The 22,197-nt window shown below is 40.5% G+C and overlaps 2 protein-coding genes across 3 annotated transcripts in view; both read left to right on the top strand.

Annotated features, from left to right (window-relative positions):
* Positions 1-1,205: 1,205 nt before the first annotated feature.
* On the top strand, positions 1,206-12,102 carry ggnbp2 (gametogenetin binding protein 2). 2 transcript variants are annotated; one of them, XM_076274539.1, is made up of 14 exons: positions 1,206-1,310; positions 3,015-3,140; positions 3,428-3,508; positions 3,620-3,873; positions 4,000-4,098; positions 4,698-4,811; positions 5,030-5,239; positions 5,859-6,033; positions 6,504-6,692; positions 8,312-8,459; positions 8,665-8,790; positions 9,259-9,413; positions 10,589-10,837; positions 11,330-12,102. In XM_076274539.1, exons 2-14 carry the CDS (start codon positions 3,048-3,050, stop codon positions 11,522-11,524), a joined length of 2,088 nt encoding a protein of 695 aa, XP_076130654.1. In that variant the 5' UTR covers positions 1,206-1,310; positions 3,015-3,047; the 3' UTR covers positions 11,525-12,102. The 2 variants fall into 2 exon arrangements, with proteins under 2 accessions (XP_076130654.1, XP_076130655.1); XM_076274540.1 differs by lacking the exon at positions 1,206-1,310 and adding an exon at positions 1,500-1,580.
* Positions 12,103-12,955: 853 nt separating this feature from the next.
* dhrs11a (dehydrogenase/reductase 11a) overlaps positions 12,956-22,197 on the top strand; it is a 31,854-nt gene continuing 22,612 nt past the window's right edge. Inside the window, exon 1 of the mRNA XM_076273592.1 lies at positions 12,956-13,341. Within this exon, the coding sequence (XP_076129707.1) occupies positions 13,210-13,341 (132 nt within the window). The 5' untranslated portion in view covers positions 12,956-13,209. The remainder of the gene's footprint in view (positions 13,342-22,197) is intronic.

Here is a 22,197-nt window from a genome sequence, read left to right as displayed (position 1 = left end):
ATATGAATATTGTTATAAGACAGATATTATTACAGTTTTTTTCAGTCGCTAACAAGCGTTTGTCCAACCAGTTGTCACATTTTCAAAACTCTAAATACAATTAGCACAGCATCGGTCTTTTGTGGCCATACCATTTACAAATTTCATGTCGTTTGCACACGATATACAGTCAGTGAACACATTTCCACAATGCTTTCATTCTCTCAGACAAGCTATACCTCCCAACAAAATTATGGATTGTTTTTGCAGTATTTACAAATTTAACACACAACATCCCACAATAGTAAAAACAATATTCCAAACCTTAGATACAGTATAAAAACCTCTGCTCCTGCAATGATATCAGTTCAAAAACAATATATCTCAGCTGATAATAAACAAACAATTCAATAATTGACACACAACTGATTTATGTTGAGTAAATTGGGCCAACCACAGCTGATTCCAGTCTGGCTTAGACTCAGTGGCAGTGGTTATTTTGTTCTATTACACTGACACAGTAAAATGAGGATTTTGAGGAGTAATGTTTTTAGAAACAGAAACAGAAAAAGACAAACACTGTAATGTCTGGACAAGAAAGAATAAGAGCAAGGGGCCCAGGGAGAAGAGCAGGCCCAGTAAGAGATGCAGTGAGAGGTGCAGGAGCAGTGAGAGGAGCAGGGCCAGGGAGAAGAGCAGGCCCAAGGAGAGGGCAAGGTAGAGGTGTAAGAATGCGTGGTGGTGGCATTCCATTTGGCTGCAACTGAACTGTTGTCAGTGATGAAATTTGTGCCACTATCTTTGACCATGTAATCAATGCGATGTTGATGAAAACATGTGGCCTACTGTAACCCTGAAGATCGCAGAGATTAGATACAGTAATTTTGTGCTTTTTTTAGCTCCCCCCTTTTTATCTTTGACAGAATAATTTCATTTTGAGTCAGATTTCCAGTGTTTTGGTAAAGTTAGTGTGTGCAAAGAAAGATGTGTTAGTAGTATATTTAACAAAATGTGTTTTTGAGAAGAAAATTATCCATTTGGCCAGTTGTGTTTTGTAGGTGTGAGTCTGTGTTAAGAGTTTAGAAAAAGTATCTGAAGTATGGGTAAGCGCTTGTTAGCGATTGAAAAAAACTGTAACTGTGATAAATAATTAAAAAAAAACGTTAGGATAGGATACATTACTACAGGAGCGTCGTGTTAAACGTGTGGGCGGGCGCTTTACTGTTCTCTGCTCCACGTCTTGGGTCAAAGGTTAGGAGAGAATTCCGCCGCCACATACACCTCTGTCGCACTTGTTTGTTTTTATACAAAAAAGCAACTTTTGAAAGAAGGTGAGCATGCCAGCAACTTTCATCGCCTATGTTATAATGTTAGCTATTGCAATAGTGTTAATTATACATACATTTGCAAAACGAATGCGTCCTCGCTGTGAAATACTTGCAATGGATTTGCCAGCGCCCCATTGTAACGATAAGGCTAGCGAAGAAACACGAAGAGTTGTCGGATGGTTTGACGCTTCAGTTTTGTTCGAACATTCCCTTAAGCTCTGGCTTTTGAGATAGCTTGTGGTATAGCAACCACAAAGTAAATTGTCACAAGCGGTATGTTTGTAGGTAGCTATGTGTAGAAACCTAGCATGTCAAAGAAAGTTTTAATGTACTTATCTATGTGTCATATCACAGAACGTCCTGACGGCTAACGTTAGTTAACCTAGCAAGTGGTACCTAGCTGTCGCTCGCTAACGTTACCCTAGCTAATGTTACTTATCGCTGCTTAGCAAACTTATTTCTATCTGTCCGATAGGTAGCTGACAGAAATGCTAATGCTGCCTGACAAACTTTGATAACGTTAGCCAACATGCTAAGTTAGCTTGCGGTAACCGGCTAATTTACCTAGCTTGTCACAGAGAATGTGCTTGTCAGTTAATCATCACAGTGAACTATGTGCCCGGATTAGCTAACGTTAACGTTAATTTGATTACTTTATCTGAGCTAATTCGACATTGATTTTATAACTAACATAACGTTACCTAGCTAGCTAATTGCAATTAATGTTACCTTGGTATTTCGGGGAATATAGCTCATCACAGGTAAGTTAATTCATTGGTCGACAGTTATGTTGCAACCAAATGAAGTCTTAAACATAAGCTATTAACTTACAGCTAGGATAGTAATGTTAGCCAACTGTCAGGGTAGCGTTAACTTTGTGAACTTGCTAGTCGTGCAGGTCGACATTGGCTCAAACGACTTTCAAGTTCAATAGACTGTTATAATTCTGATAACGTTATCAATACACGGTGTCAGTATTAGTTGATAATTATAACAATTTGTGTTATAGCACGATATCGCCGGTTCATTTAAGTGCATGTATGCCCGTAGGTAGTTAGCGACAGAGTTCAACCCGTCCCTCTTTGACCTAGATTGGAAGATGGAAATCAGTTAGCAGTTTGTGGACAGTTCCTTGGAATATCAGATATCTCTGAGGTTGGCGTTGCATTATTTCGCTGGCTGTGTTTGCTGATGGGTCATCATAGCTAATCTATTAAGTTAATAACACTATCTAGGTGTATAAACAAGTAGTTAGCATCTCAAGATGCAGATGCTACCTACCAAGACATCCCTTCTGTGCTAGCCAAACCTTTCGAGTTTAGTATCTCCTAGTTTTCCAAAAAAGATAGTTGATGCAGGTGGATAACTTGGCACAATGTTTAACAAGGTTGCACTTGGTATATAACTTCTCTCTCATCCAGAAAATTTTGTAGACCTTATGTTTGAATTGGTAGAATAAATGGCAAGCTAAATGTACAGTTGGTCTCTACTATTGCTTCATTTACTGGCGTTAGTAGCTAATGTTAGTTAGTTAGCTACGTAAGCTCTGTATTGCTAACTTCCTAGCCTCTAAATTGTCCCAACACAATACGAAGTACATTCATCTATTATACGACTTGATTGGTGTACGATTATTTGAACGACCCGCGATGTTGAAACGGCGAATGTATACCAGGGACTAATTGCCGTGAACTGCATTGTCCACAGGCACTACAGCTACGACCTGAGCAGGGAGAAGACATGGCGCGTCTTGTTGCCGTTTGCAGGGAAGGAGAGGAGGACTATCAGTTCCTTGCACGCCAAATTCCACTCTTCATTAATGACACTTTGACGGTAAGTACATGTTATGTCTTTCAAGGTGTCCGCGATGTTTAGTTATGTGTGTGGTCTCTAGTTTGCCCTTTGAACAATTTGTGTCATGACCAGGAAACTCAGGTCAAATGGAATTGGTCAGCTAGGTGTTAGCATGGCAAGGCCTCTTTGGCTAAAGATACATGCTAGCCCTGCTGTCAAACATATGGACTAGCATGTCAATTTACCTGTAGTTACAAGTGATGAATGATGCTCAATATTTTTGATGCAGTGTGATATTAAGTAAACACCAAGCTCTTGTTTGTTAGATGGTGATGGAATTTCCAGACAGTGTCATGGACCTTGACAGTCATCAGATTAACTCTTCACAGCTGAAACAGTTTGTTCAGGTGAGTGATTTGTTGGCCATCATAACTGTTGACCCCCTTCATTACAATCTGATTATGATTCTGTCAAGTGGGCACAATGGCTGTTCCATCTTTATGACCTGTTCCTTGTAGTACCACGCCATGTTAAAGCAGCAAGACCTGAGTATTTCCATGATGGTGACCTCACGGGAGGTGTTCAGTGCCCTGTCACAGCTGGTCCCATGCGTGGGGTGTCGGCGCAGCGTGGAACGTCTCTTCTCACAGTTAGTGGAGTCAGGGAATCCAGCGCTTGAGCCACTGACTGTGCGGTCCACAGGCATATTATCAGTCACTAAGGCCTGCATGACGGATGCCAAGAAGCTTTACACACTCTTCTATGTCCATGGGTATGTGCAACTTCATTCTGTTTTGAAAGACTACAAGCACCATAGCTAGGCCTTAGTGTTTGCATGCCACTGTGATTGTCATTAGTGTTATTTAGTGTAATGATTTGTAAACCTCTGTTTTCACAGGTCGAAATTGAATGATATGATAGATGCCATTCCCAAAAGCAAGAAGAACAAACGTTGCCAGTTGCACTCCTTAGATACACACAAACCTAAACCTTTAGGGTGAGTGATTTCTTGTTCTTACTGTTTTCAGAAAGGTACCACTGTTACAAACGGCCTATGAACATCAACTTTGAATGCTTTAACTGCTAATGCCTTAATCTTTTAAAGGACGTGGAGTAATATTGTATCTGAATTTCCACATAATTTTGTATTTATTTATTTATTTATTTTCTTTATCTCAACATCCAAGTTTGAAGCAAATGTGCTGTTTATTGATGTCTGTTTAGAGAAGGGAGTGCAGAGAGAGGTGTAGTTTTAGCTAAAGACAGTGGAGATTCATCAAAGAAGGTCAGATGTAGCATCCAGTTTCACTTTGGACCATTTCAGTCTCCAAGCAGGTAGGCAGCAGGACATTTGCTATTGTCATTACAGTTTGCACAAAAGATCAAAGTAAGAATAGGTTAATGGTTTTGTGTAATTTTGTTTGGATGAGGCTGTTGGTCATTGCATTCATAACATTTCAAGAACTAATAAGATTATGCTTTCATACATCAAGCAAATGTTGCAGTCCAAGGACAAATGCCATTGCGTTGTATTTGTAGGAAACCAGAATCTGTCCAGAGAGAAGCATTCATTTGTTTTGGTTGCCTCTCTTGCAGCGGTAGCTGGATGGACGTGTGGGAGCTCATGTCTCAGGAGTGCCGAGATGAGGTGGTTCTTATCGACAGTACTTGTCTCCTAGATACCCTAGAGACATATTTACGCAAACACAGGTAAAGGAACTCACTGACACCCCAGTTTTTCTCTTTTGCAGTCATTGGGGGGAAATTTTGAAAGTAGATAATTGAAAGTCAATCAGAAAGTACCACTAACAGGAATGTTTTTTGTTTTGTTTTCGGGTCTTGATTGCTCCTCCGAGTGTTCTGAAAGTTTCGCACAACAACAGCAAATAGATTGAGTGACTGTCTCTTGTCACTTTTCTCACCAACAGGTTTTGCACTGACTGTAAAAACAAGGTGCTGAGAGCCTACAACATCCTGGTCGGTGAGCTGGACTGCAGTAAAGAGAAGGGCTACTGCGCTGCTTTATATGAGGGCCTGCGCTGTTGCCCCCACGAACACCACATCCATGTGTGCTGTGAAACAGACTTCATAGCACACCTCCTAGGTCGAGCTGAGCCAGAGTTCGCTGGGGGATATGAGTATGGACAACATTTTTTGACATCTCTCAGTTGCCTGCTTCAGAGTGTACTGATTTGGGTAGTGTGTGTTTGTAGTGTGATTTGCACATTTTGTGCTTAGTTTTCTTTTTTCTTTTTAGTTTGTGTTTTTAGTTATTCATATTTGCCATGTTTAAAGGTGTAATGTTTACTAAATAGGAATGTATCTATTCCTTCCACAAGGCATACAGAATTCTGCATGATGAGTTAAAAGTTTCCCAGCGTCCACCAATAAATCTGGACATAATTTGAAAGTTGATTGTTTATTTCAGGAATCCCATGCATTTACTAACACTTCAGGGGAATGAAAAATGCAATGCCGAGCCATAGTGTGCCTACAGTGTTCTTAAGAACACGTACACTTGTTTAATTGCATCCCTGTGATGAAGTTGTTTGAAGTATAGTGTCATAATTTTGGTAGCTTTGAGCAACATGCAAGTTTATCTTTTGAGTTATGCTGTCATTTTTATTGCATATTCTATTTGGATTTGGTGTCTGTAATTTTCTACATTCTGGGCATTTTAAGTGTGTGTTCTGTATTCTTCGTTTAGAAAAAAACATGTCTTACATTTACATTGTATCATTCTTACTTTTGATCTAGACGCAGAGAAAGACATGCCAAAACCATAGATATTGCACAAGAGGAGGTTCTGACCTGTCTAGGCATACATCTCTATGAGCGACTGCATCGAATCTGGCAGAAGCTTAGAGCCGAGGAGCAGACTTGGCAACTGTTGTTCTATCTGGGCATTGATGCACTACGCAAAAGCTTCGAGGTACTGTATTACAGGCCTGCAGGCCGTGACCCTGCAGTCACATTATGTGACTATATTTAGGGAGTGAGATTGTAATTCATAAGTTGGTGTGATCGTGCAACTTGCAAATAGGCCGCCTTCCAACACAATGTGTGTGTATAGGTTTTCTTCTATTATAATTGTGCCTTTTGATATTAGTAAAACATTGAAAATGCAGATTGTAAAATGCCCTTTCAGTCATGCACAGTTTATTTGTAATGTAATCATTATTGAAACAGTTATTGAGTAATTTAGCGAAAAACTTAGACAAAAATTAACACTTTCTAGGTGATGTCCTATGTGATCTGAAATTTAAGTAGATTTATGTCAAATATTGTCTGGGTCCCTGGCCAAAACTCGTAAGCTTGTGTAATTCAGAAGTTAAGCATATGCATGGTGAGATGCATCTCTTGACTCTTGTGTGTGCGTGCGCGGGCACCCTCTCCTGTCAGATGGCGGTGGAGAAGGTGCAGGGCATCAGCCGCCTGGAGCAGCTGTGTGAGGAGCTGTCAGAAGAGGAGCGAGTTCGCGAGCTGAAGCAAGAGAAGAAGCGACAGAAACGCAAAAACCGCCGCAAAAACAAGTGTGGCTTTGACATCGCTGAGCCGGACACTGACTGCAAAGACAAGAGTCTTGATAAGGTATAGTGTTGATGGAAATATGTTTGATATTTGCAGTTAGTTGTACTGTTTTGCGACCACTTATTTGGTACTAGAGTCTCCCTAAATTACCTGCTAGTTACATTAACTTTAATCACCATGTAGCCTACCTTTTGTTTCCCAACACCAAACTTGCCAACACCAAACTACCACAGAATGGGATTATGCAATGGGATAAAAGAAAGTTACACGTTCAAATGTATCTTTTGTATCAGTTGGCTACGGTGTTGTTCAACACAATTACTCAATTCCAGTTTGTGGAACACACATTTATTGAGCACCGTTTGTTACATTTCAAACAGTTTCATTATACAGGGTGTTCTGTGAGTGCATTTGTTAGCTTTAGCGCATGACATTAAACGGCTTGTATCGGTCGCATGTCTGTAATCAGTTCATGTGTTGCTTGGTAACATATATCCTGCCAATGTACAGAACTAAATACATTATGATACCGCATGGTCTTGTGCTCTGCTGTGATCTATCTTTACCTGATGCCTCACACCTATGATTAAATCACCTAAGCTCTCCATGTTGTGATGTATAATGTAACCTCTTCTAGTGTAATTCTGTTTAACTGTGGCCAGTGCCGATGCTGACAACCATTCACAGGTGGTTTTAGCTTAACCTGAAGCTGTGGTACTTTCTAACACTGTTTGAGGAAGTAGTTTCACAGCCTCAAAAAAGCCTGCAGCCTGCGGTTCCTCTCCAGTTCAGTTTTTTGTCACATTCTTTGGATTTCTCCTGACTGTCCTCTAGCAGTCCTTTGTCCATACTAATACTAATAAACTTGAGTCAGGATTGGGCTAATTGCCATCACCATAATTCATTGTACTTCTGGGCCTGTGTTCACAAAGCATTTTATCTTTCCTCTGACAGTACTCCCAAATCACACTAAAAGTTTCTAAGATTTTCTTTCTTAACCGACTCGCAAAACTGTTGACACTGACATTGAATGCTTCTGGTTGTTGTTGGAGGCATTATTGCATCCCTTAGAATCGGCACAATTGTTCCCTTGTGATTGAGATCTCATGTAAGTGATTCTGCATGTGAATTTCAAAGCATTGAGTGTTGGAATGATACAAATTGTGAATCGTTCTTAGTGAGTTAGAGTCCTCTGGACTACTTCTAATATCTCCCAGTGCTACTTTTAGAGAAAAATTTGGAGCCGTTCGCCAAACAAATGGCCAATCAGCATTGGTTTTGTGGTTGTATTTTCGTCGATGCTCTGTTAGTACGTCATATGCTTTGTTGATCTGATTGGTTGATTTGGCCCGTTTATCCAATCAGCTAACCAATATTTTTGCACCTTCCCAAAAGTTGGAAAGTTCCCAGATGGATATGCGAGCAAATGCGAAGCAATCCATCTGGCGGAGTCAGGTAACTGATGAAAGTCAGTATAATCTTCTCATAATATAGATAATAATGCAACAGTGGTTACACTTGGCAAGATCATGGTCTTCCATTTTGGGTGGTTACGTTTAAGATTTCAGGTTAAGTGGTCAGCTCCGTTTAGTGAGAGGGTGTTGTCAGAGTGGCCAACCATGCCACCTTTGCCTTCTCTCAGCTCATTTCTCACGTTTTGTCTCATTCCTCTCGTGCAGAGCTCCACGGAGTCGGTGGATGGTGTCTGTAAGGACTGCAGGATTGGAGAGGAGTCTGGAAGCTGTGGAGAGGTCCTGGTCACCACCGAAGACACCCCCTGTAGCTGCCCTGCAGCGTCCATACTCGGCTCTCCCAAAGTCAAGAAAGGTACGTGGATAAGCAAGCACACATGGGTATGTGGTGTGTATGACTAGTAACTATCGCTTTATCTATTTGACCTGGCATTTATGTGTTTGTTTTTTTATTAGAGTTTGTAGTTGTACTAAAGTAGTGTAGCCACATGCATCTTTATAGTACCTATTTACATCAGTATACACTACCTCACTGTGTCGTCGTTGTGGTGCTTCCAAAGGTCTGTCACCCCGCAGTGCCGGCAGCGACTGTGGTTACTCATCCAGTATGGAGGGCAGCGAGACCGGCTCCAGGGAAGGCTCCGACGTAGCGTGCACCGAGGGCATCTGCAACCATGACGAAACGGGTCAGTACCACTCTTTACACAGCCCCCCCCTGGGTTTAAGCTTTCAGTGTGTTTACCCACTCATGTAGGCCTAGTCATTGGAAATGAAATGAAAGGCTTTGAATAGTGACTTGAAGAAGGTTTTGAGTCGACTTGCAGATGATGTGTCCCTAACAAAATGGAGTAACTAGTGTGACAGTGGTCTCTAAGGCCCGGGCTACACCGGGTTCTGCTCTGTTCGTGGAGCGTTAAAAATAGCTTTAGATGACTGGTCTAACTTGTGCAAACGTATGCGCTGCTAGTACGTCTGGTGTAGTCAATTCATATTCAAATCAAATCATAGTGGAAGCTAATTGTTGCAAAAGACGACACAGGACCAGAACGCTTCAGTAGCCTCCCTCTTAGAGGTGTACATATTCAACTGTTCTGTGCCTGGTGTAGCCTTCTGCTCTTTTGCGTGACTGGATGTATTTGTGTGAACATCTGCAGGTGATTACTCGTGTAGCCACCAGTGCTCCGAAGACAAGGAAGAGGACTGTGTGGACAGCTGTGTGGAATGCTGGGCCAACTCCGAAGAGAACCTCAAAGGCAAGAATAAAAAGAAGAAACGAAAGAACAAGGTTGGAATGTTTGGGAGCGAACAGGTACGCTTAACCTAGTGGCACGGTTTCTTGTAAATAGCTATTCTTTTATTTTCCCAATTATTCAGGTTCTCTCGTACCCAGATCGGGCCCAGGTCATGTAGGTCATACCCAGATCGGGCCCAGGTCATGTAGGTCATAATGGTATAGACTCAATGTATGTCTAAGGGCGCTTTCATACCTATTTTGTTCCGAATCATGGCCTGAATCGATACAGTTTTTCTCCATTGTCCCCTGGGTTCGTTTGTGTTCACATGGCAGCATTTATATCGGAACAAATTATATAACAAACTAGCCTGGCTAATACCAAACCTCATCTCATTGAGATGGGGTCTGGGAACTACATGTACATTTTCTCGTATTTAAAACGTGGTTTACAAATGCCCAGAGCCGTTCATTGGGCGATACGAATGTCTATCAAATGCGTCTGTACGTAGCTCATAACCGCTTCGGTGTGTCGTCATCGTCTTGCTGTCCCCCCTCCGTTCTGTGATTGGTTCCTTCGTTGAGGTGAAAACGAAGTCCATAGAATCCAGGCTGCCTAGCAGTGTGAATAAAATCGCGCATGTAAGGCAGCATGGGAAAACACAGGCTAATAACAAACCCTCGTGAGATTAAAATTTAGTCTACAAACAAACCCCTGCCTGATTGGTGACATTTGACAGCTGAAGATACTAGCCTATCTCCCAGTCACCTAACCCCACATTTAACTTATGAAGAGCTCCATATGTGCGTGAGTGTATGGGGGTGTGTGTCCAAAGTCTAGGCTTCTCCCACTCTCTCCCATTTTCGCGTGTAACACCGGTAAAGTTAACCTAAGACATTCGCTTGAAATTCAAAACGTAGACTAGCTAAAAAATGCTGTCAAATGTGGAATAAACAAAATGTAACCATTCGCGAGTTGTTCCGCTACAACTGGCCGTTTGCTTTCTCACTGCAAGCAAACTGCTCTAGAGCTCGATTGGAAACGAGCCGAGACCACCTCCTCCAAGCGGTCTCGGTCCGTTTGTTTTGTTCTGAAACAGAGTGCGGTTGCTGCTTTCACATATACCCAATCAAACCGATCTTTGGGGAGAAACGCTCCACGTTCCGATTCAAATAGCCAGGTGTGAAAGCGCTCTAATTGTAGTCTGGCTAAGTGAAACAGTGAATGTTGACTTTTCCCTTTGCCGCTGCAGGGGTCTAAGCCAGAGGGTTGCATGGCGGACCTCAGCAGGAGAGTGACCCCAGGAGCTGTCCACAGCGTAACATCCTCACACTCGTGCAGAGAAAAGGAGACCTGCGCACAGCTGTGTTGTGACTCGTTTGCGAGCATTGCACTTCAGCTGCCATGGGCGGAGCACCGGAAGAACGCAGCCCTCTACTCCGGCCTTCCGCTGGAGTGCACACCAGGGGAGTGCGGCACCAAGAGCCTCATGGAACTTCTGGTGGGTTCTTTTCTTTTCTTCTTTTTTTTTTTTTATGTCTACCTTGCACGAGGATCTCTTGGTCAAAGCTGATTATTGCTATCTCAACAAATCATTACACATGATTTTGCCTTTTTCTGTTTTGGTAAAGGTGAAGGATTGGTTGTATTGTAGGAGATTCAGGCTGTGCCTTAGTGTTATGTTGTGCACACAAACATCACATGTTACATAGGTTTCCCTATGAGATATAATGTAGGTTTTCTATCTAGGTAGTATCAGGACATGGTGATTAACTACATTTAAATGTGTTGTTGGATTTACTTGATGGAGGTCTGTCTGCACTTCCAGATACAAAAACTAAGTGAACATGCAAACATAATTTTGGGTAGCTTTACTATGGGCTGTGTAGGCAGTATGGTATGGAATATTACATTACATTTATTATACTACCGTGAGAGTCTTTTAGTTGGCAAATCTTACACCGGTTCTTTCTCTCACTCTCTGTGAAAACAGGATGAATCCGAAGTGACCTCAGATGAAGAGAACTGTCTCACACAAGACGAAATCCAGTCATTTGTGGAAAGCAATAAGTCTTTCATTAGCAACCGGAACCAGTACAGACAGCACTTGAAGGATCGATTCACAAAATACTGCCGCTCAAATGAGCAGAGTAAGTCTGTATGGTTTCCTACCGCCAGCGTGAACTAGATACACACCTAGAGAACTTATCTTTTTATGAATTGAAAACTCACTTACTACTGCTGCAATGCCTTTAAACAAAAGAGAAAAAAAATATATGAATTGAAATTAAAGAAAAAGACTGAAGTTTTAGACACTCATTTCAAGTTCAGTCAGGGATTTTCCTCCACGAAAGTGAATGTTAACCTTGTTGTTCAGAATTCCTTTTTCCATGTTACTTTTTTTTATCCCCATTTTGATTGCCCTTTCACCACTTCATTTCATCTTGTTTGCACCTGACCAAACCCATTTTCCTCAAGTTCAGTAGAGCTGCTGGCTAAGTCATGCTTGTAAAGCGGTAACTGTAAGTTTTAGATGCAGATAGACTTTTTTTTCCCCATTTGTTTTTTTATTTTGTTTCACTGCCTGTGACATTTTGGTGGCAAAAGGATTTACCAATAAATGTGTACAGAAATTATCTGAATATAAAGACTTTACAGAGAAAATAAACATCCATTTGTACCACTTGGGTGTAATGCTGTACATTTGGATGTAATGATGAGCGCAATGTGCAAAATTTACATAATAAAGATATTTATTAATATGCACCCGTTATTTGTGTTTACTGTATAGTTTTCAGCACTGTTTCAAGTCATAGGTTTGTTTCCTTTAGGTATGTACTTCAGGTTGTAGTATATACCTAACTATCTGATATTAATGGCAGAGTTTACACCAACATAATGTGATTATATCCTTTTCATATGAAACTGAAACTTCACAAACCAGTCATGTTGTGTCTCCGGTGTATATACTTAGTCCACTAGGTGGAGCTGTGCAACTGGATAGAATATCCCTTCAGTTGCATGTGTTTCATAACTTAGGCTGCGTAACAAAATGCGTAACAAAATGAATGACTTCAAAATTCAACTGCATGTTGTCATTTTCAAGTCTGAGCGCAGTAACTAATGAGTGTTATGGTCGAAGTGAACTCTAGGTCTAACGAATTCACTAGGTAACATTAAGTACAATTAAGTTATTGCATGAATAATATATATGTATTCATGTAACTCAATATTCAATGAATCCTACTGAAGAAGGAACTGAACTTTCCCATAGACAGTTAATTCCCCTTGTATTAACCCCTTGAACCACTGAAAATGATTTCTTAAGAGCTGCCTGATAGCGTAGTCTGTGATTGGCAGATATTTTGCCACATTATTTGGCCAAATTGTGTGGATTTAAGGCGTAGCCTAGTGTGTGATTGGCAAATATTCGTGATAATAATATGTGCCTTGGGGTTCTTTTACCCGAGCCTCACGCATTTGGCCTACTACAAGCTATATATTAACTTACATTATAGCCTAGGCTAATCTTGACAATGGTAAAGGTGGGCCTCCACACAGCAATGAGGGACAGCATCTAAGGTAGCCTAGTTTGACATGTTATTTAATATTTTAATCCCGAACGCAGGGATTGGGTGTTATCTAAAATCCTGCCCTAGGCCCTTCCTGGGCGCTTCTTTGACTCCACGAGGGTTGGACAGTGCAACCGCCCGCCCTGCAACTAACTAAAATGATTGGTCAATATTTCTGTTAAGCTAATTGAACCCCTGACGATACGAAATCGCGCGGAAGTGGTCAACTTGGCACTTGCCAGTGTTTGTATGAAGTAGCCTACTTCATTATTTCCATACATCTTTTTCCGAACCAGAAGTAATGGAACGCTGGGATGGAAGAGTTGCTCTTGTGACAGGCGCCTCGGTCGGGATTGGAGCGGCTGTTGCACGGGCGCTCGTTCAGAAAGGCATGAAAGTAGTAGGATGTGCCAGAAGTGTCGATAAAGTAGAGGTGAGTATTCTGCAATGTCTAACGTATACACAGTAATAACATATTTATTCATATTTCTGGCTAGTTATCGTTGGCTACATATAGATTGCAATAGTTTTCTGGGAGTTATGAGCTAAATTGGCCATGCTCGCTCCAGAATCAATTCTGGCACTTGAAGTTTAATCGAGTCGCTGTGTCCGTTATTAAACCACAGACCGCCAGAGGCAGTCGAAATGCTAGAGGTCTTCGACACTGGTACATCATCGGTAATGTCTTTATGACCCAATAATTATTGATGGCTTTATTCTAGCTAGCCCGGTAGCATCGGGTCATTGTAGGCCTATTGATTAGTGACATTGGTTCGCCCTGTCTAATTGAAACTTGCCATATTATTTAATTCACTTAAATGATGGGTAACCTAGACAACATCTAATGTTAAGGTGATGATACATGCATGGGGCAACGTTTTGAGCAATGGTGCTGGGCAACCACATAACCAGTTGCATTTATTCTGATTGGATGGTAATGACAATTTTGCCTACTGAAAATAAATTGTTTCCCAATATCAATGGGAACATGCCAGAACCACAATACTTAGGAACATTGCACAAAAAGTTGTCCCATGTATCATTCATCAGATTTAGAGTGACTTGAGTCACATCATTACGGCAGAATGAGAGTTCCAATGGTGGTACTAAGTTGAAGGGATGAGCCACTGATGGCCATATGTTTGATTTTATTTGTTCTTTTAGGAAATAAGTGGGTTTCTGAGAACACTTGTCTGTTGGGTTAAAGAGACAATATTTATCAAGTAAGCTAGGTCACTGTGTGTCAAATCAGATAAGGTTGTGCACTCAGATTTAGCTTGTGTGTGATGAATGGGTACCAAAACCAAGGTCTATATATTTTTTTCAAATCCTTCATATTTTTCAGCCCTTGATATTTATTTAGTTTTAGGCTACAGCCTGAAAAGCACATTATCTGGGAGGCAGTCATTCTTTTTTAAAAGTATTTTTCGTAGCCAGCTCAAACTTTTTATGACGGAAGACAAACATATATTCAGGTCTTAGTTTTAGGACCTAAACAAACTTTGAGCAAAATCTGAGAAGGTGTGGCAAATATTTTCCTGGATTAAAGACAAACTTTGAGCTAGGGGTGGGCGATATGGACAAAAAAATAATATCTCGATATTTTTTGTGATTTTGACGATAACGATAAAATTAGTCGATATCCTTTAAAAAAAAATTGTAAAAAGTCTGAGTCGCTTTACAGCTCATTATTTATAAGTAGCATCAATACAATAATAACCAATAACCTGCTGTGACTTTTTAACCAAATCAACCAATGCATTGTCACTCTATGACACATTCCAATTCTGGCCCCACTTGAGTGTGTGGCAATGACATGAGAAAGTCTGAAGCTGATCCTTTCAAAAACCTTTACTTAGGATTCACTGTAAAATGAAGCGGACCCAACAGAGTGCATCTCAGTTATTTCCTTCGATGTTTTGTATAAGAGCAATCATGTAGGTTAGCATTCCAAGTTACAGAATAGAAACTAATGTGTTAGCTTATGGCTAATGTATATGAGAAATCCCATAGAGATGCTAACGGTTAGCATAATCGATAAATGTAGATATTTAGACCAAACTTCAGTCCATTTACAAAAGGGTTACATGAGAAGAGTTCTTTGCTTACAACTGACTATTAAAATACTCAAAGGCCTCCATATAATACCATGTAGGAAAAAACGTGACTCTCATCAATATGGCAAGCCATTTTAACATTTACCCACTAGACTAGATATGTATTGCAGATATCTGTAATTCAGTTTTGCCTAGTCAAAACGAACATTTTAGATATCCGCAATTGAATTCTTTCTATCCATAATTGTCATTTCAGATATCCACAAAGACATTCTTCCTAGGACAAATGACGCCACATTTGCCATTCATTTCTATGGGATTTATCATTACGGATATCTACAATTCAGTTGCAGATATCCACTATGTGAATTACGGATATCTGCAATTAAATTGTAGATATCTGTAATTCCAGTTACAGATATCTCCAATTTGATTCTGACTAGTCATAACTCCAGTTAAAGATATCTTTAATTCACTTCAATTCAAGATATCTACATGTTCCTTTTCAGATATCTTGAATTAAGTTTTGACTAGGCGAAATGACATTGTAGATATCTGTAAATGGAATTTTGACTAGTCAAAATGACGTTGTAGATATCTCAAACTGGAGTTAGGGATAGTCATAATTTGATTGTAGATATCTATTATCAAGTTATAGATATCTTGAATGAGTTTTGATTAGAGATATCTGAAATTGGAGATATCTATAACTTTCATTCTGCCTAGTCAAAATGTAATTATAGATATCTTGAATTAGAGTTTTGACTAGGCGAAATGACGTTAGAGATATCTGTATTGCTATGCATATTAGGCCCGCATCCCACTTTAGGCGGGAGAAGAGCGTGTTGTTGTTCAAATCATCAAATCACATAGCACCTGTTAACTGTTAACTTTGTAATTAGCACTAATTATGACCGCCGCGCAGCGAAGCGGCGGTCATATAGGTTTAGTCAGAATTTTTTTTTCTTATCTTTTTCGCATGCCCAAATTTCCGTCAATGATTCCCGGGACACTGAAAGACCGGGGTACACAAAACTTGGTGGGCATGTAACCCCACATGGATAGCATGGAGCCGTCGTTTTTCGTTTTGATCTGTAGCCCCCCCGCTGGACTGGACCCCCCGAAAGGAGGATAGGGCAGACACAGTTCTCTGTGAATATCTTGAGAACTGTAGGGACTAGGATGACCATTTTTTTCCGTGTTTGCCTCCAGGGGTCATGTTAACCCATTTCATGTGCACAAACAGATATACACACCAGTGTTGCGCGGTCTGCCCGAAATTAAGCGGTCGCCCGCGGATGACCGCGGTCACCCGCGGTTATGAGTCATAAACAAAATATTTTAATGATATTCGGGTCATTTGCGGGCGGGTCAGTTAAAATTAATTAAATATATATTTTCTACAAATAGGCCTACTTAAAATATCACGAGAAAGCTAGCATCAATACAGTAAAGCATCAATACAGTAAAGTCAACAGTAAAGAAGCAAGACGCGAGTTAAAATAATAAAGACACCCCTTCAGGAAAAGCGATATAGGCTATGGTTATGGTCTAGGCCTACTTCTTGTGAAGCCATTTAAAAGTATGACAGCCAAAACGGGCAGCCTGCAGGAATAAATGTTATGGCACAGACTACACAGCCATATCTACCGGTATGTATAGGTTCGCGCATGCATAAAAGTTACCTTAGTTCGTTGTGTTTGTGACTTTAAACAGTGGATGTGCTTTAGTAAAGCTTTGTGTTTCATTCAGCATTATAAACCAGTTCTTACGCTAAAGTTTTGACCAGCAATGTATCTCTCTTGCCTACCTCGCCTCACCATTTCTGTTTTCGAAAGAAAGATGTATGTCCATGGCCTTCAAATCTTATCCTAGTGTTCTTATCCTTTGTGCGTTGCGTGCGTGCTTGCGCTCTTATTCTCATTCTTTCTCCTGCGCAAACATTATGTCCTGCATGCTTACTGCGTGTATTTCTACTGCATCAAGTTTCGTAAATAAATTAGTTTGTTTTTACAGAAATGGCCTACTGTCACACTGCATGCAGCCTATAACCAAAAGCACACATTTTGTAAATAAGCGGGTTGAATTCGTGGGTCGGGTATAATTTTGTCCTAATTAATATTCGCGGTCCGAGTTGCGGTCGGGTTGATTAAAATATCGGCGACCGCGGGCCGCTTGTGACCAAACCCGCGCAACACTGATACACACACACATACATTCACAGTAATCATACGTATGACACATACTCACACAGTAGACATATGTACGCTTGCATGCACAGGCACATACGCAGGCACACACACACACCCACACACATAACATAAACATGTACATGCACACATGCACACAATTCAAGAATTTCTCAGAATTATGAACAGGCAAGATGGAGGTGGGGTTGTATAAAATGAATTTTACATGTGAAATCAATGAACTAATCATATAGGCCTTTCAGCGTGATTTATTTTTGTGGAAAAAATGTGCTGGACTGGGCGGCGGTCATATTTTGTACCGCTCTGCGTTTTTAATCATCTTTTTAATGCTGCAGCCTATGCAAGACAGGAGCTGGCAGCAAGAATTGATGATTCAATGTTGCTTTGATTTTTTCGATTGCAGCCAACACCATTATGAATGGAATTTCCTGTAGATGGTGCTGGTGCATTTAGTAGCCTAGGCCTACTAATTTATGTAGGCTACGAAACAGAGATCAAGCCAGTTGATAACATGAGAGTCTAATAAACCTGCATGGTGTCCCTGAGTTTTAGTTATTTTAGATGTCAACAAGACATTACAGCCATGACTGCTTATTCTTCTTCCATTCATAGAAATAAGGAAATAAGCCCACTTTTTCTTCGATTATGTTGGGGAGGGGAAATTAGCTGACAGAGAATGTCTAATAAGTAGATGGGCTCTGCTACGGAACTAAAGAGCAACGTCTTGCACAATAATTTGCACTAGTCATAATGACGTTTGAGATATCTTCACCTTTCATTCTGCCTAGTCAAAACTGAATTAAAGATATCTCTATCTGACGTTTCGACTAGTCACAATTACGTTACAGATATCTTGAATGACAATTCCAACTATCCAAAATGTAATTGCGACTAGTCAGAAAGACGTTGTTGATATCTACAATGTTAATTCCAGATAGTCAAACTTAGTGGTTAAATGTTAAAATCGCTTGCCATGCATCAATGCTACTTGAACAGAAGTAGCGGCACAAAATCCCAAGTAGCCTAGTCTAGCTGCACAAAATATAGGCGTGCATGTGACAACGTGGACCCACTAGCGATCACGTGACACTTGCTCTGCAGCAGCCAGGGGCTTCTCTCGCATACACCTCCTGGATTTAGTGAATGTATGAGGTTTCAATGCCGGGTGTTATTTCCCCATAAGTAAATACTCGATAATGTAAATTTGCACATCGTTAAAACAACAATCACAATATTATCGCAGACGATATATATCGCCCACCCCTACGCCAGTCAACACACCCATGTGGGTGTGGACATGGGCTGGTGAGTGGGCCCCATGTGGGCTGCCCAGCTGGGTCCCAGTTAATTTTGTCCGGGGGTTCCATGGTGGGCCCATGTGGGCAAGTCCAGATGGGCTGAAGGTGGGCTTCACATGGGTCCTAGCTAAAACCCACATGGGCAACCCAGGTTTCTGGGCTGGTTCCTGCTATTCTGAGTAAAATTCATTTTGGGGGCTTATTTTAGTCAGCTCATACAGTTCTTTAACCGTTAGGTGTTCATATGTTTGTTACACAGCCAGTCCGGGTCTGTTGAACCCACCACATTATAAGGCTTTTTCAATACAGGCATAACAATGTATGTAAAAATACTTGACAGATGTTCACTTTAGCTCAGTTACCAATGATAGACTTCATTTATGGTTATTTGCTATTTAACTCTGTGAAATCACATTTATGATAATCATTTTGTGAGAAAACAAGTAAATTCAATTATAAAGGTAAATAGAAACAAGTTTTTTTTTTTAATCATTATTGGTGCTTATTTCTTAGAACTTAATCAGAACTGGTGAAAGTGCTTGAAATGTAAGTTTTGTAACTTTGTGTGGGGATAGCAGATGCAGAAAGCCAATGAGTTTGAGTGAGAAGAAATAATAAATAGCATAATTTTCTTTTTAGCAAACATTGAAAGCGGGTCCCACAGACCCAAACACCTTACAAGTGTTAAAAAAGCTATAATAATGAAAAGAGACTAGTAATATAATTCAATACCTTTTTATTTATGTAAAATTAAGAAAACATGCCCCCCCCCCCGGTCCCTAGCACCAATGAGCCACTTGGAGACCGCCTTTTCGTTCTCGGCATCTTTACGGGTGATTTGGCTGGTCATGCCGTTTTTCTTTAAACCTCCTGCAAGAAACAAATATAACGGTCACTTACTTCATACTGTATTGTCTAACACAACTCTCAGCCTGGACTGCAACTATGTTAAGAAAAGCGCTATATAAATGAAGATTATTATTAGAACTACACACATACTCTTGAACACACAAGTTAGGCAACTGAGAGACGTGCAAACACACTGCCCAGCCAGGACAACAAAAATGGACCTGTTTATAACATTAGGGTATTGTGACATCTTTTTAGTATCAGTACATAGGGCTGAGACACCCTATGTACTGATACTAGACTAAAAAATAAAAAAATAAAAAAATAATAAAAATAAATAAATAAAAACAGCCAGTTAAGCTTTAGACAGCCGCAGGAACTTCAAAGATCACTAGACCAAATACTTCAGACATGAAAGCAGTTTATCAACAAGGCTATCGTGATTTTAGAACTGTTACATTCATGGCGTTTACAACTGTTACAACAGTAGGCTACCGCACATTTTAATGGCTGCGTCAGGTTGTAACAAAGGTAGGTCCTAGGCTAGCCTAGGCCTATATGTCGCTGTTAAGTTTAATTCTGAGATTCTGATACGTTTTTAACCCGGAATTGTGCAAATGTCATAGTTGAAAACGTATCAGAAGTTCAGAAATAATCACGTTATGCAGTCAGCTTAAGACCTCTGCAGAAGGCTACATGAAGTCGAATCCCCCAAACGTTTCACATTTTTTCTTTTTCCTTTTTTTATTTTGCAGGCGTCACGTGACCGCGGTATTGCAGTAATGCGGTTACCTTCCCAGCCCTATCAGTATAACTTAAAACATTATCCACATGCACACCTACCATATATTACTTCATACAGTTGTAAGGCCTTGAACTCTCTCTTCCCGTTTTGGCCCACAAAGTTATACTGCCTGGATAGGCCATGGTCTAGGAGGAAGGTCATCATCCTTCTTGTGGCCTCGTCAACAGTTGTCCCCCCTATGTCAGTCATAGCTGCAACCTGAGGGGGAACAAAGACAATACAAAGTAAAGTTATCTATATTGCTCACTGGAGTAAACCACCCAACATGAACATCAACAGAACTGCCAGAAGCATGGGTGTGAGCACACTGAGGAAGTTTCAGATCAAGTTCACTGCCCAATAAAATTGAGTTGCACCACCCTAGACTTAACATACATGGACATGAAGTTTGAATTTGCCAGTTTTCCTTCCATGACTTCCACATCCCTAACGGTCTTTAGGGGGAAACCCTCTGGGGTAGAAGAGACGGTGGTGCCAATGTTGCCACGCTTTCAGCCCTACATTAAATTAAGCAAAGTTGCTCATTTATTGCAAAAGCAATATATCTTCAATTCATTTATCGTACTTCAAACCGTGTGTGTGCTATGATAATAGCTAGGGCTGGGCGATATATCGGTATTACGACTACGACCGATATATTTTTGAAAACGATATGTAGTTGAGACAATATCGTAATACCGGTATTATGTCAAATAATGGGCCATTTTATCAAAGCCACTTGCTCTTCTGTGTTCAGACCATTCAGACAGCCGCAGCTCTGCTTAACTGCGCCCCTTGCGTGTGCACGTTCTCCCTCGCAGCACTACAAACTTTCAAACATGACGGACACCGAGTCAGATTTTGTTTACCTTGATCAGAGGTTGGTGCTGATGCGTATTCCGTCGGCACATCAACGGCTAGACCGAGTATTCTCGTTCTGAAATCAAAATTCCACTGGAGCTCCAAGCGGTTTTGTACACGCAGATTTAAGTTACAACGCTGTTTACAGCTCTTGGACTCACGGTAAAATGTCATTTTTGGTACATAGCCTAGCTAATTTAAATACACTGATGAATGCTTGCGTTATGCAGTAGCAGATCCTCAGGGAGACAACCTACACGCTGATTTTATTAAGAGGATATGCACGCGACTCGTGAGCAGTTAGGGGCATCATTTTTTATGATTCCTGAAACCCCATTCAATCGTGCATAGGGATTTTTCTTACGAACCAGAACATGCAAAAATGAACGCATACAAAATGACGGTAGCGTCTATCGCACTCTTGATGAGTGACTCAGTTACATTGTTTAAGTAGCCTAATTGTTTAAAACTATTTTTGTTGATAGCAACATGTCTAGGCCATCATAGGCTACATTTGCTTGTCATCATATTGCATTGTGCAGTACAATGTCAGTCAGGGTCAACTTTTGGTCTTTTGTTATTTGCACAGCTTTATCAGAGCAACTGTAGCCTATGTCTATTGTAGGCTTATGTTATTGTTTACACTTTTTTGCACAGCTCTGTTAGAGCAGTCTGAAATGAATATAATTAAAACCAGCTGTGTTGTCATAATTGTTGTGTTGAGTGAATATATGAAGCACTTCGCTCTTTCTGTTTGAAATATCAATATCGTATCGATATCGTATATCGCCAATCAGCCCCAAAATATCGGGATATCAGTTTTGGTCCATATCGCCCAGCCCTAATAATAGCCTTTATACATGCAAAGAACTGACCATGAAAATCTGAAATAATTCTCACAATTTATTTCTGTGACACTAAATGAAGATCAGATCACATTTTGTGACCAATTTATGCAGAAAACCAAATAATTCCAAGGGGTTCACAAACTTTCACATTTTGGCTGTATGCATTCTCTCTACAATTAAAGGCCTATTCACACCAAGAACGATAACGATAACTATAAACAAATATCGTTCTCATTAATATGAATGACGACGTTCACACATAAACTATAACGATAACGACATGAAGAACGATAACATTGGGGATCACTTTTTTGAGATTTTGAGAACAATAAAAAGCTAATAGCCAATCAGAAGAACCCATCGAATTTTAGGCGTCACATTC

Source organism: Alosa pseudoharengus, unplaced genomic scaffold, assembly GCF_046254945.1.
Source record: "Alosa pseudoharengus isolate Yale_2024_CS ecotype anadromous, Long Island Sound unplaced genomic scaffold, YU_APseudo_1.1 YU_APseudo_1.1_scf_8, whole genome shotgun sequence".
NCBI classification, from domain to species: Eukaryota; Metazoa; Chordata; class Actinopteri; order Clupeiformes; family Clupeidae; genus Alosa; species Alosa pseudoharengus.
This window is presented reverse-complemented; position numbering and strand designations above follow the sequence as displayed.

Excerpts from the sequence above, each read along its gene's own strand:
- ggnbp2 (XM_076274539.1), top strand. The coding sequence starts at position 3,048 with ATGGCGCGTCTTGTTGCCGTTTGCAGGGAAGGAGAGGAGGACTATCAG. Across the intron at positions 4,099-4,697 it reads CACAAACCTAAACCTTTAGG|CGGTAGCTGGATGGACGTGT; the intron begins GTGAGTGATTTC and ends CCTCTCTTGCAG. Across the intron at positions 5,240-5,858 it reads GAGTTCGCTGGGGGATATGA|ACGCAGAGAAAGACATGCCA; the intron begins GTATGGACAACA and ends CTTTTGATCTAG.